The 13,630-nt window shown below is 38.8% G+C and overlaps 1 protein-coding gene across 1 annotated transcript in view; it reads right to left on the bottom strand.

Annotated features, from left to right (window-relative positions):
• Positions 1–1,587: 1,587 nt before the first annotated feature.
• The window catches only part of LOC103804011 (ras-related protein Rab-10-like), a gene marked incomplete at its 5' end in the record, with an annotated part of 26,216 nt that continues 14,173 nt past the window's right edge, over positions 1,588–13,630 (bottom strand). Inside the window, 3 exons of the mRNA XM_009076598.1 lie at positions 1,588–1,919; positions 2,478–2,523; positions 11,634–11,735. Coding sequence (XP_009074846.1) covers positions 1,588–1,919; positions 2,478–2,523; positions 11,634–11,735 — 480 coding nt within the window. The remainder of the gene's footprint in view (positions 1,920–2,477; positions 2,524–11,633; positions 11,736–13,630) is intronic.

Here is a 13,630-nt window from a genome sequence, read left to right as displayed (position 1 = left end):
TCTGGAGACTGAACAGGCCCAACTCCCTCAGCCTTTCCTCATAAGTGAGGTGCTCCAGTCCCTCAAACATTTCCATCACCCTCTGCTGGACCCTCACCAGGAGCTCCATGTCCCTCTTGTACTGAGGAGCCCAGAACTGGACACAATACTCCACCTGTAGCATCATGAAGGCTGAGTAGAGAGGCAGGATCACCTCACTCGACCTGCTGGCAATACCCTTCTTAATGCATCCCAGGATTCCACTAGAATTCCTAGGAGCTTCTCCGCAGAGCTTCTCTTTGGCAGGTCAGTGCCCAACCTGTACTGGTCCTGGGGGATATTCCTCCCCTGGTGCAGGACTCTGCACTTGCCCGTGTTGAATTTCAGTTGGTTCTTCTCTGCCCATCTATCCAACTTGTTGAGGACCCTCTGAAGGGCAGCACAGTCCTCTGAGGAATCAGCCACTTCTTCCAGTTTCCTATGATCATCAGCCTTGCTGAGTCCCCTTGTCTGTCATGAATAAGCTGAACAATACTGGGCCCAGTATAGAACCGTAGGAGACATCAGTCTCCAACTGTGTCACTGATCACAACTCTCTGGGATCTGCTGCTCAGCCAGTTCTCAATCCACTGTACTGTCCACTCATCCAACCCACACTTCCTAAGATTTCTGATGAGGATGCTGGGGGACAGTGTCAAAAGCCTTGTGGAAGTCAAGGTAGACAATATCTACTGCTCTCCTTTCATCCATCCAGGCAGTTGTTTCATCATAGAAAGCAATCTGGTTGGTCAAACATGACTTACCTTTAGTGAACCCATGCTGACTACTCCTGAGCACCTTCTTGTCTTCCATGTGGGCAGAGATGGCCTCCAGAATGAGGCATTCCATTACCTTTCCAGGGACTGAGGTGAGGTGAGGCTGACTAGCTGGTACTTCCCTGGGTCCTCCTTCTTGCCCTTTTTGAAGACTGGGGTGACATTTGCCACCTTCCAGTCTTCAGGCACCTCTCCTGATCTCCACGGCTTTTCACAGATGATTGTGAGTGGCCTGGCTATGATGTCCACCAGCTCTCTCAGCACTTGTGGATGCATCCCATCGGGGTCTACGGACTTGTGGATGTCCAGTCTAATTTGGTGTTCTCTGGCCCAATCCTTTTGCACAAAAGTCTTTTTCCCCACCTTCATTTACCCTGGTCTGTTGGGTCAGAGATCCCTATGGGCTGACCTTATCTGCAAAGACTGATGCAAGGAAGGCATTGAATGCCTTCTGTTATCAGGGTCCCCTCTCCATTAACTAGTGGGCCCACATTATCCTTTGTTTACCTTTTGGTATTTATGTATTTAAAAAGGCCCTTTTCATTACCCTTGATGTCTTTGGCCAGATTCAATTCTACGTTAGCCTTGGCCTTTCCCATCTTGTATTTACCTGCTTGGGCCACATCTCCACTTCAAGTGGCCTGACCACACTTCCACCTCCTATGCATTTCTTGCTTATGTTTCAGTAATGACAGAGGTTTCATGTGCCCTTTGCCAAATTTCTTTCTTGTTGGAATGCATCATGCTTGAGCCTGGAGAAGGCAAGCATTAAATAACTTACACTAAATAACATTCAATAACCAACTCTCTTGGACCCCTCTTCCCTGCAGGGCCTGCTCCCATGGGATTCATCCAAGAAGATCTCTAAACATGTTAAAGTTTGCTTTCCTGAAGTCTGTAGTTGTAGTTTTAATTGCTGGCCTGCTACCTCTTTGATGCTGAACACTACAATCTCATGGTTGCTACAGACAAGGCTGCCCCCAACCTTCACATCATCAACAGGGCCTTCCTTGTTGGTTAATATAAGGTCGAGTAACACACCATTTCTTGTAAGAATCTTCAGTACCTGAGACAAGAAATTATCATCAATGTTCTCCAGGAACCTCCTGGACTGTTTGTGCTTTGCTGGATGGCAAAGCAGCAATAATGAAGCAACACATATGTTTCTGAAATGGATATAAAAGAAATAAAGCCAAAAATTCCCTGGGAATTATCTTAAGGATTGCATTAAATATCAGGTACTTAAAGAGATTTAAAGATGTTTTCTTACATCAGAAGGTTGCCTGGGTGATGATGGCAGTGTTCATTACATTACAAATCTGGTATAAATAACACAGGAAAAAAAAGTCAAGGTAATTTCTTTTTTTAATAAGAGAAAATTAGTACACTTAAAATTCATTTCTGCAAACATTTTTATGCAAACACAGTCATCCTGTGATGCATCTAATAATTCCAAAATCACTGTTTTAACTTCACATTAAAAATATGAAAATATAATATAAACATATCAAAACATTTGGCAACAAAGTTTGTGTAATGCAAAGGATGCCTGAACACTGTGTTTTGGGATTGCAGGCTCAATTTTAAAATCTTATAAGTTCCTTTGCAGGAGTTATTATTTTCTGAAAAGAAAAATGGAAAAAGAAACAATATTTCAGAGTGCACAGCAGGTTCTCTTCTTACTTTCATTTAGAGTCACAACATCTAAGTCATACAATACAGAGGATTTCTGTAAAACAAACAAAAGCAAACAATTAAGATAACTAGAACACAACAGTTGAAAAGCTTGCTTTTGGGTGGGGTTACTGGATATATTTTTCCTTTGACTATTTAATTAAAAGATTCCAGTTTTCTAATAAATTAGAAGGAAGCTTATGCCCACTCAAGTCCCAGTTTGTCATCTCTATATTCATTAGCTGCCTCCAACATCTCTCCTAACTCTGATGGCGACAGATGACAGAAAGTGTCTTTTGAGGAGACACTACAAACCATATGCACCAATCCTGAAAATCTTTCCTCACATAGTACATGTTCTTCTCTGACTACATCAATTTTTACTAATTTTATGTTAAGTACACTAAGTATTGGGCAGGGAGTGCTAAAGTCCAGTTGAAAGGAACAAGTAAATATAAAACAGCAGTGCCCATTAAAAAAAAGGCTATTGTTATAAAGGATGTTAACTTGTTTTGTGAAATTTACTAAAATTCTCTATTTTCTTGCCTCTATTTAATAAACACGAATAGCCCCAAATGGAAACAGTTCAGTCTTTATCACCATAAACTATCAAAAGAGCAATCCACCCTCGTAAAACATTTATGTATTGATTGCAAAACCAGATTATAATAAGAATAAAAATCTTCAGAACCAGGACTCTTCCTTTTAGCAATGAACTCAACTAGATAATTAGTGTTGACTGGAGAAACAATCAAACCCAGTTGTGTAATACAGTACAAATATATTTTGCAATCTTGTACTCTGAAAGTATGAACACTGAACCTTGAACTTGGGCACAGAGACATAGAGAATATTGTCACATGCCCAGGAAAAAAAGTCCTAACTTCTCTACTTGCCATTCTCCTGCCTGCATCTTGCAGATTTACCAAGTACGTAATGATATACAGAGAAGTAAGTGCAACCACTGGATTCACCACATTCCTCTGTCAACCCAAACCCCACAACCATAAACAACTATTTCTGACAATAAAGAGAAGCTTCTAGAGACAAGTACCTAAGATGGAATTCATGAAATTTAAAGCACAAGAACAAAAGAAAGGAAGAGGGGGAAAAGGCATCATGTAGTACAATGCTAACCATGATTCAGAATTGAAAACCTGCACATACAATGCCACAGGGTAGTTGAACATTGACTACAACCAGAAAGGGTTACCTAAAATGACTCAGGTGAAACAAAGTGAGGGCAAAATAAAAGGTTCCCCCATGCTACAAATAAGCCTTATGCGTCTTCGGCTGAGAATGCTTATCACTACCTAAAACCCTGGAGAAGACACATGAAATTTGTTTCCTTTTTCCTTCAGTAGCCATAGTTTCAGGTCTTCCAGCATGCTGGCTGCCCTGTGCCAGGGCCCTCCCCACAGAGACACGTCTGAGTGCATTTCTCCTTCGGTGCAATGACCCAGGGAAGTTTCCACAGTACATGGTGCTGGGGGAAGAAGATGAAACACCTGGGAAGGGATCAGAGGTGATAGATAGAGGCAGGAGCAGAGGGCAGGAAATGTATCATAGTGTTCTAAACTTCAGAAGGGATGCTGAAGTGTCATCAGGAAAAAAATTAACAGTTATTGTTCTGACCCTAGGGTACTGGAAGACTGTGACTCACTGATTTTAGGAATATCTTGTCATTAGTCACATAATGAAGAAATACAGCATGTCCACTTTTACTCTTTTTTTTTTGCTTGGTTTTTTTGTTTGTTTTTAAAAAAATCATTTATTGAGTGATAAGGAGCAAGAGACATAACATTTTTATTGCCCTTGAGAATTCACACAAATACCAACACGCAGCTTCGTAACTTCTGATTAGCTTTAACTTTTTACACAGTTGTGTAAGGTACTTGAGTACAGGCATTAGCCATTATGATTTGTGCCAAGCAGAGACAGTATCTGATAGTCTGCAAGCACAGACAGTACATGTAAAATATGAAGACCTTTTTAAAAGAGGGAGCAAGCCAGAATCAAAAGTACACAAACCCAACCTTGTCATCTCAAGGAACAAAATACCACTCTGATTTAGAGATACGATTCTTAAGGGGGGAAAAAAACCTCTGGAAGATAATTGTAGAGTCAGAAATTTAAATTCACTCTACTGAGAGCAAGAAATAACAGTGAAGCATTTATTATTGCGGATATAAACTAAATAGGTTTTATTTCACCCCGCTTTTCCTTCTTCAGAAAAACACCCATCAGTTTAAGTAGTAAAAGAGGTCTAGAAAAATGCCTGTTTGAACAGTTTTAGAATTCAGGTTTCACTTACTTAACTTTAGAGGAAACGGGTAATTTGAAGATGTTGCAGGTTACACTTCAAGGTCAAACTTCATGCTTACAGCCAAAGGGGAGAAATAAGCATATTCCTTAAACACTGAAAATGTTTATTTGCAAATAATTGACAACTTAATAATACTTTTGGGTGGCCAAGTAAGCTGTTCATACATTCTTAGCAAGGATCCTCAGTACTATAAGAGTTAAGAATGGTGAAATATATTTGATACAGACAGTTCATATAATCTGTAAAATGATTATCTGACAGTAGTTTATCAACAAATTACTAAGGACAGAAAGACAAGAACCACCACTCCACAAATAACGAAGAGCCTTTTAAAAAGCCATTTAAAAGCTGAGGACTCTGAATCACTTCAGTTTAATAAGACTGTTCCATACAGGATCTTCATGAAGCAAATAAAGGCCTGAGATTCATTTAAGCAAATGTGCTATAAACACATGTAAGAAGTGCACATTCATAGCCTTGAGAGATACAACAAGTCCTGCATAAAGCACTGAAGCAATGATCAGATTTGGGCAATCCCACGTAGTGCTCAACTTCAGCCAAGCCTTGGAAGAGGTGGGGCAGCCCCTCTCCCAAATTACAGCAGGGAGGTATGCAAATCTCTCCCACCTGTGAGAACAAGGCAGGTAGCATTCCTCCTTCAGGGCTCCATGAACACTTAATACTTTCATCTCACATTTCAGCTCAGTCTGTTGTAACTCACTGCCTGACAAGCCAAGCAAACAAACAGCAAGAAACTGTGAAAAGGTGAGAACAACTGAAATGGCACCAAGAAGCTTGTGTTTCCACTTTGGTATCATGGAAAAGCGAGGTTTTGAAAATACCGCCACAGACCGAGATGCCACTTTACCCTGCAGTGATTTTAGTAAGATGTTGAAATTTCCTGCTGTCAAATACTAGTTTTTCCTGTTAAAGAGCACACCAGACATGTCTCACCTAACAGGCAGGCATCTGTTCAAGCCAGTTTTAAGCTTCCTGCTGTCTCCCCTCCTGGCAGTCTCTCCTTGCCAGCTCTGAGCAGGGTTTGTATTGCTGGCATGCAATAGATAACATCTAGACACAGAAATTGGGATGAGATGGCTGAGATCCCAAATGGTTTTAGCTTTTTTTTTTTTCAATCAGGAAAAGAAAGCGAAGGTGGCGTACAAAGGGAAATGTAATGAAAAAATAAGAAAAACTCTTTGATAGACTTCTAATGGAGTAAACCGATAAATCTTCATTATGATCAGCTGCCCATTACTTGCTGAAAAACTGCTCAGATTAGCAATGCCATACCAAGTTAGATTCACCTACTTTAAGACCAGTTCTCAGTATTTTTATATTATTTTATTTATTTTGGAGGTGGGAAGAATGACAGGATTTTACTCTATCCATATCAAGTCCCCAGTCAAAGCGAGACCTGGAGTGCCTGCTGAAAAACTAACAGCTTTGGAGAAACACGCAGAAGGGTCTGTAACTGAGGTTACCATGGAGGTTACCATTACTTACAACTTCTTTAAATTCTGAGGATTTTCATTCTCTCTAATGACAAAATGATCTTGCTTAATCACTGCAATCATTTTGTTTATACTTAACAGTGACAGTTGACAAAGCCTGGCAAAGCATGGCAGAGAGCTTCATGCAACCAAGTTCATGTGAATTCTGTGCCTGAGCTGCCAGTAGAGAGAGCTCAGTTATTAAGAACAGTCCTGCCATTTTCTTGACATGTGTTTGCCCTATATTCTGTAATTCAAATTACTTGTTCAAAATGCAAGACAGTCCTCTCACAACAGCAATGGGCTGGACATGGCACAAGCAGCATTATGTGAGAGCTAGAAATATATTAGCAGGGAAGGTAATCACTGTGGGGACAGGAGCAGGAGAGGATATGGGGTCAGGCACAGCAGGACCTAACTGCTGCTGAACATCTTCCTCAAGAAATGAGGATCAAGGCCTGGCTCACAAAGCCTGCTGTTCCACCATGACTAAAACATCTGACCCACTGGCAGTGTGGGGCTCTTCTCTTAATATCACATAGACTATTACATTGCTCTACTGCAATTAGTTATTTCACAAACTTGAGAAGACAGCTGTGGTCCTCCTGTGAGGTTCCTCAACTCTATGGATCATCTATGTAAGGTTTAATATAGTTGCATCTCAAAACCCCTGTTTAAGAAAGCAATATGTCAAGATCATGCAAAAACAGCAAATGCCAGAAGTAAGCAAAGTCTGTAACATTCTTTTGGTCTCCTGGAGTTTAATTTATTTAATTTGAATCATATGAAACCATACAGGCTATATGGAGTCCTATATAATCAGCTGAGAGAGAATGGTACCGCTGGAACACACCTGTATCCTAAAAAGATTCATCTCTTTCCACTGAATAGAGATGATTCCAGACAACCAGACCAGTCATGCAAATTTTATCTGGCTAAGGTTGCATGCTAAGATGAATCTCATCCCCTATACTCAGACATTGTGATTAAGTTTTGATTTACATGACCTAATTATATGCTACTGTTTCCAGAAGAATATCTGGCTCATTCAATGTCCAGAACAGACTTTTTTAATTAAATAAGATAGTGTAGTTAAATTATGTCTTACATTGCACCAGCACTAAGTGAGTTGGTACCATTTATCCTCTTTGCTTTAATCTCTGTACCTTGGTTCCCACATGTGCAATGCTGAATATACTACCTAATGTTACTAAGAAGGTTATGGAGATAGAAATCTAAAACAGATCTAAAGTACAGCATTACAAGCATTATGAAAAACCTCTCCAAGGAATTAATATTCTGTGGTCAGTACAAGATAAATAAAGGGCAAATAAACCCTGGGGCTCCATGCATGACTGAGGGTAATAAAGAAACACTGCACTGCTGGAGACACAGGGATCTTTTAGACAAACTAACAATTCCATGAACCTCGGCAATAATGAAATCCAATTTCCTATGGATTTGGGTCTTGAAGTGAATTAAATTTGATATCTGTGATGCAAGCTTCAGCTGGTTGACATATTTTACAGTCTGTCTATGCAGTGGTCTCTTCCAATACTGTATAAACTAATGCTGGAGGCTTTCCTTCTGCAGAGTACTCTGCCTCACCTTATTTTCAAGGAACTCCTTAGGAGCTTAACTATCTTTTAGTTGGATCTGTCATATTTGTTTAAAATCAGCTAACAAGTTTCAAAGGTATTTTACCAGCAAGGGAATGAGACACATAGCATAATCTTAAACATCTTGTTGCCATAGGAAAGGAAGGTAAAGAGGTGAAGGAAGGACAGAACTGAGGCCTGTTACTTCTGAATGTTCATCTCAAATAACATCCAGCTGTTAAAACATTAAATGTTACTCTCAACACCACAGGGCAAGGTCTTAAATGGATTTTCACTGTTCTCTACTCAGCACATATATGTTTATTTAATATGATTAAAATAACCTTAGTAGTCTATCACTCTTGGGAGGTAGGCAGAACATCAGTTTTGGTTAGTTCTATTGCAGTCTTCAGAAAAGGGGAAAACTTAATTCTTTTTTTCCTTGTGTTTTTAATACAGTTTCCCTCCTTCTGCTCCTAGTTTAGAAAAACACCAACAACCACACCCACAAAGACATAAGTACAAAGGCTTGTATTACTTTTTTTAAAAAGCCAGTTGAGAAGGATACTGCTCATCAGCCATGAAACCAAACAACACCGAAGTGCAAATGCTAACTGCATTCTGGGTGGTATTTGTTTGGTTTTGGTTGTTTTTTGAGGACTGACTCACAAGTACAAACAGTTCACTGGCAACCAGAAGCATTGTCAAGCAACAGCTGTCATCTATTAATAAACAGGTTTAGGCATATCTGAGACTCATAAGAATTGTGAATAAATGAAATACTGTTGTTATTTGTCAGCATGTCCAAGCAAACTTCTGGAATAATCTGTGTCCTTAACATTCATTTCCACTGCAGCCTTTCAAATACAATTCAATCAGTTATTATTGCCCTTCTCCAAAATTTCATCAGTCAGAGGAAGTTAAAATTCAAGTACTACATTCATTCAGTTATTATTAATGGATTGGTTTGAAAATTGTGAGTTCTCAGGAATATGGCATGACTCTTTAGCTGTTACCCATGTAAGCTGTCACATAATATCTGATTGTTTTAATGAGACTACCCATGTAAACTAGAGCTGGAGGACTGAGACCCAGCATAGAGTGGCTGAGATGGCAAGTGTCTGGAAGGTCAAGCAGAGCTTTAGCTCTCTGAATTGCTGGGGTACAGAAGTCTTCTCCGCCCCTTAAGCTCACTACAAGAAAAACTGCAAAAGCAGAGAGAGGAAAATGCAGCACAAAATAGTCACAATATAAACCTGCTTTTTTTGTTTTGTTTTGTTGAAGTATCTGACACATTTTAATGAGTTTTTTTCCCAGTCCTCCAGTGAAGCACAACTTGTTCTAAATTTCAAAAGAATTCAGAAGCTTAGTAGTTCTGTGTGAGTTCTATGATTCTGACATTGATCTTTACCATCTACAGGAGTGTTAATAAAGAAATGTCTGTAATAGATGGTAAGCAAGAGTGTATATAAAAAATCCTAGATTTCCTCAGATTAATACAGTCTACTGCAATTGAATCTAAATATGGTCTCCTGCCTGCCAGCATGCCCTGCCTATTTATCTTACCTCTGAATGACCTTCACATACTTCCCAAGAACATGGCCATAATAGACTTTTCCAGGGAGTTCCTTAAAATGAGTTTCCCCCGTGGGACTGGTAAAGCAATGACATGCTTCCACTGAAGCATCTCATCAGTCTGGGACAGGTGGTCCTATTGCAGAAGTAAGGGAGGCCTGATATCCTCAGACACAGGTGTCTCAGGCCAAAACACTGTGCAAAGCTGTATCTCCTTTTTACAATCAGCAAGTACATATTTCACTACTCGAGAATGGATGTATGACTGAAATGATCTCAGACTGGCATCTATCATGTCTTTTTTTTCACAGCTACTAGTCACACTTCCTACTGCATTTTCCCTTCTCCAAAATTTCATCAGTTAGAGGAAGTTAAAATTCAAGCACTACATTCAGATTTCACAGTTTTGTGAACAGGCAAATTATTTTGTCGAACCTGAAAACCATGATGAAACTGTATGGTAGATTTATTTCTTTTTTTCACTGAGCACTCTTTCTTATCAGGCCAGTGGCAAAACCAATTGGGCTGAAGGAGTCCTTGTTTAAATCAACTAATGGCATTTCACTAAAAATGGCAGATTATACACCAAAATGACGCCTCATCAGGATTCCAGACATTTCTAGCTAGGGTGAAGAGTTGCTACAGACAAACTTGACAAATTCTCACAGGCATAATTTTCAAACACACATAGATGCATGCAGAGCACACAACTGTTCAAAGCAGTTCTAATTAAAACCACGCAGCAGTACAACATTTCCAATGTGGTCTGAATTTGTCTGCCATGTCCACACTACGGATTTTCATGAAGATGAGTAGGAATACCTAAGTTCCACTTACAGTAAAATAAGTGCAAGCAATGTTAATTGAGAAATATCCGAACGTAATTTCTGTACACTGCGGCGAATTCTCTTAGATCTTTCCCAAATGCACTGAACAGAAATGCTCACTTTGCACATATTTGTCTTTGCAGCAGTTATGATCATAGCTATTGTTTTGTAGCTTTCATACTTCACACTAACAATATATTCTCTATTTACAGCAGACAATGTCTTTTTCATTTACAACAAAATCAGAATTATCTTATTTGAGACTTTTTTTCCAACTATTCAAGGACCTGCCATTATCTTCCTGCTCTAAACAGTGTTTGACTGTTGAGTTCCTGAGCTTCTTTTTCATGCTAACGTAATCAAAATATTTTTTCTTCTTCTCTTCTCCCCCAAAATAACCAACTACAGCTTGTGTTATTATATAATATGACAGGACCTTGATTTAGCATCAGTCCAACCCTGAGCTATTATTCTGACCATCCCCTATGGCTACTTAATCAAAACACTGCAACTTGTGACTTTGTCAGTAATTTTGCTCATTTATCTTTATTATGACTTCAAGAATATTCGGAATGGAAGGTTAGTTTTGTATAACTAATATTGGTGATGAATGGCAATGATAATGCATTGCATGAAGAACATCTATTAATGTCTAAAATAATATTCTACTGTCTAAAAATAAATTGCAATGCAAAACATTTTCAGAGCTAACGAACAATAATTCAGTCCTACAGAAGTATTGCAACTCTGAGGAGTAAGGATCTTTAAGCCAACACACTCGAATTAGTTAGAGGTGCTGACTCTGACAGCTACAGTATTGATTCTACCACTAATTAACTCAAATCTTTAGGTCCCAGTAACTTCAAAAGCACTAGTGTAAATCAGCCAAACAAACAGCTATGAACCTTGGATAAAAGATTTGATTGCTGAACATACTAGGTCCACTGATTCCATTAGCATGCAGCATCCTCACTGTGTGCACATTCTGCAGAAACCCAGAGGAAAAAGGAATCTTCCTGGCACAGAACTGGAACTACTCTAGAGATATTAACCACTCCCTTAAAGAAAGGCATGGGACAAAAAGTCACAAATGGAGCCTTCCTGAATTTTCACTTTCTCTCTGAACTGTCTTTTACCTGTTCCCCACTTCTATTCTTCTATTCTCCCACAATTCTTCTCCTCCATGTTCCTCCTGCAGCTACAGTATCCCTCCTCCAAATGTTCACTCCATAATGCAAAACCAGCACTGACTGTGCTTTGCTAAATCTGTTCTGTAATTACAGCCTTGTTTATGCAATCTATCAGGAAAAATCTCCCATTTTTTTCTACTTAGAAAAGAAGCCTACCTTTTCCAGTATTTCCTTAGTCAAGACTGAGAATGCTTGCTCAATGTTCACATTATCTTTAGCACTGGTTTCAAAAAATGGTATTCCATATTCCCAAGCAAGCTGAAAAACAAATGTAGGCAATGGGATGAAGTTTTTTCCTGAAGTCTTCAGGAAAAAAACACTTCCTAATACTAGTAGCAAGAGATGTGGAGGTGTTCTGACTGCTTCTAACATGCTGTATAAACACTGATAAAGTACATGTCAGCTCAGCAAAGTATTCTATATTCATACTCAAGTTATAAATTTCAGGTAACTCTAAAAACAGGTAACTCTAAAAAAATTCTTAAATTTTAGCATTTTCAAAACAGCATTTTTAACCTTTTAACCTTGATCTTTACTTGTAAATAACAAGAATAAATCCCAGTGGATCTGTTCTCAATGTTTTGATATCTTTGAAAAATGAACTGTCTCCCAGGCAATTATTTAGAGGAAACTAATGGAGTGCCTGAAAAAAAAGTATAGACAAAAGTGTGACATAAACTGTAGAAAAAGAGGCATAGTGAAATATAAGAGCCAGGCAGAGAGAAGCACAGAGATAACAGGCAAGCAAAGAACAGGTATGTATGCAAAAATACATTATGGTAATAGGCAAAGGGAAAAAATACTTAGAAGGGCAGTATAGACTTTATATGGGTTGCTTTTATTTCATTCACTTATATTCTCTCATTTCCAGTGTATTTCCCTCTCAGATAGCTTAGAGATATGTTGGCATGAAAAAAAAAACCTCAACACAGCAAAAGTCATAGTTTTTTAAGGTCCTGGACTTTTCCCAATTTATATGGTTAAATACATGGAGAAAAAGAAAAAAACAGTTGCATCGTTGCCTCCCAAGTTAGGGGGCCAAGGTGGGAATAAATATGCTAAAAAACCCTGTAGTGGAAGAGTTTATTCCCATTACAATGGATCCCTTCTTTGTACACACCTAGAGAAGATGATCCCAGACAAAGAAAATGCCCTGCTGCTTATATGTATAGAAAATCCTGTGATTACTAACCACTTAATGATTTATTGAAACATTCTCCATTAGGATAAAAAGTCTAATGTTGGCAATTCTGTTTGTTTTCTATGAGCTCTAGAAGTAACAAATCAATGCTTTACAAAAATTCCAAAATCAGGCATGAAGATACAGATACAAGAATCAGACTTCGATGTTTTAGTCAAAATATAATCAAGATTATATTAAGGGTAGGAAAAAAAGTAAGCAAAGTGGTTTCCTTTCCAAAATGCTAAAAGAAAATGTAATTCTGAAAATAAAAGTGATACCTAGACCTTTTTTCCAGACAGAGACTGCTTAATAAGGGATTCTGAAACTCCAGCTGACTGCTGTGAACTGTTTATGGTACTGCAGCAACTTGCTACAGAAAGTTAATATCATTTGACTATTGCTAATACAAAACAATGATGCATAATGGTTCATAAAGAAAAATACAGGCAATAAAAACACACTGAGCTAACAAAGAAGAGAAAACTTGTTTGCAGTTTATAAAGTACACAGAAACTACTATTAAATAGTCCCTTTTCCTTTCTTGTATCAGGTAACAGATCCCTAGAGGTTACCTATGTACAAGCTCTGACGAACACAAAAATACATTTTAACCATGGAATCACGTAAATTATTGTGAAAGATAACCCCACTTGAAATGGGACTACTGCCCATATGGTATGAGCTCAGCCATGGCTTTGCCTACCTCAGTCTTGAAATCCACCAATGATGGAGATTCTATAACCTTTATGGGACCCTCTTCCACAGCTACATCATCCTTCTAGTAGAACAGGTTCTCTTCATCTCCAACCTGAACCTCCCAGGCCAGGACTTGTGTCCCTTGCTTTATTGTCTGTCTCTACATTTCTGTAATTTCACTAGTTACACTTCAATTACTGTAGACAAGTAACTGCTCCTTAGCCTCCCCTTTACCCACCTACCTCAGTTCTCCTTATGGATTACTGGTACTAGA

The sequence above is a fragment of the Acanthisitta chloris genome, unplaced genomic scaffold (assembly GCF_000695815.1).
Source record: "Acanthisitta chloris isolate BGI_N310 unplaced genomic scaffold, ASM69581v1 scaffold11776, whole genome shotgun sequence".
In the NCBI taxonomy this organism is placed as follows: domain Eukaryota; kingdom Metazoa; phylum Chordata; class Aves; order Passeriformes; family Acanthisittidae; genus Acanthisitta; species Acanthisitta chloris.
The sequence above is the reverse complement of the archived record's forward strand: the minus strand, read 5'-3'. Positions and strand labels throughout refer to the sequence as shown.